Here is a 961-nt window from a genome sequence, read left to right on the forward strand (position 1 = left end):
TTTTTTCCTAGAGACAGGGTTTTGCCATGTTGCCTAGGCTGTTCTTGAACATGTGACCTCAAGCAGTCCTCCTGCCTTGGCCTCCCAAAGTGTTGGGATTATAGGCATGAGCCACTCGATCCTGGCCCCATATTTTCAACTAAAAAGTATAGGATTACAGACATGAACATAAAGGTAGTCTCAGGCTTTAACCACTGCAGGTATTGTGTGTGTGTGTGTGTGTGTGTGTGTGTGTGTGTGCGTGTGCACGCACGTTCACTAGGATGATACGTGGATCTCTTTCTCTGCAGCCAGTCGCTACTTCCACCTCTTCAGGGAAGAAAATGCCCCCTGCCAGCAGGCATGGAGCTAACAAGGAGAACCTGGACCTCAACGGCAGCATCCTGACTGGTGGGTACCCCGGCTCGGCCCCCGTCCAGCGCAACTTCAGCATTAACTCTGTTGCCAGCACCTATTCTGAGTTTGCGGTAATTCACCTTTTCTCATATCTACCAGTCTCTGGGGAGCACACGGTTGGGGCAGAGTGGGTATCTTCCCAGGGGCATCCAGGCTGTTAGCTAGGGCAGCTACCTTGGAGGCTGAGAATCCCTTTCCTGCTTTGACCATGGCAGGGTGGGTGTGATTTAAAGGGGGCGGTATATAGGAAGGAAGTTGGCAGCAGCAACTAGACATTTAACCTGGATCCTTCTGCTTAATATATATATACCATTTCCTGGCTGCGGGAGGTGACCCCCCTGTCACTGCCCTGGTGCTCTCTTGGTGGAGTTCTTGGTAACTGTCTTAATTCTTTGTTCTTAGAAGGATCCGTCCCTCTCTGACAGTTCCACTGTTGGGCTTCAGGTCTGTATGGCAACCCCTGCATGTTTCATGTCCCTTTCCAAACTCATCTGTCATCTGCTGGCTTCATTCATCTGGGCATAGGGCTACACTAACCAGTCATCTCGGCTGTGTTTCAAAGGAA

General features: G+C 50.6%; 1 protein-coding gene across 1 annotated transcript in view; it reads left to right on the top strand.

Moving 5' to 3' along the window:
• Positions 1-961, top strand: part of PRC1 (protein regulator of cytokinesis 1) — a 34423-nt gene that overhangs the window by 29007 nt on the left and 4455 nt on the right. The window contains exons 15-16 of the mRNA XM_037730494.1: positions 263-467; positions 799-840. Coding sequence (XP_037586422.1) covers positions 263-467; positions 799-840 — 247 coding nt within the window. The remainder of the gene's footprint in view (positions 1-262; positions 468-798; positions 841-961) is intronic.

The sequence above is a fragment of the Cebus imitator genome, unplaced genomic scaffold (genome assembly GCF_001604975.1).
Source record: "Cebus imitator isolate Cc_AM_T3 unplaced genomic scaffold, Cebus_imitator-1.0 Scaffold348, whole genome shotgun sequence".
In the NCBI taxonomy this organism is placed as follows: Eukaryota; Metazoa; Chordata; class Mammalia; order Primates; family Cebidae; genus Cebus; species Cebus imitator.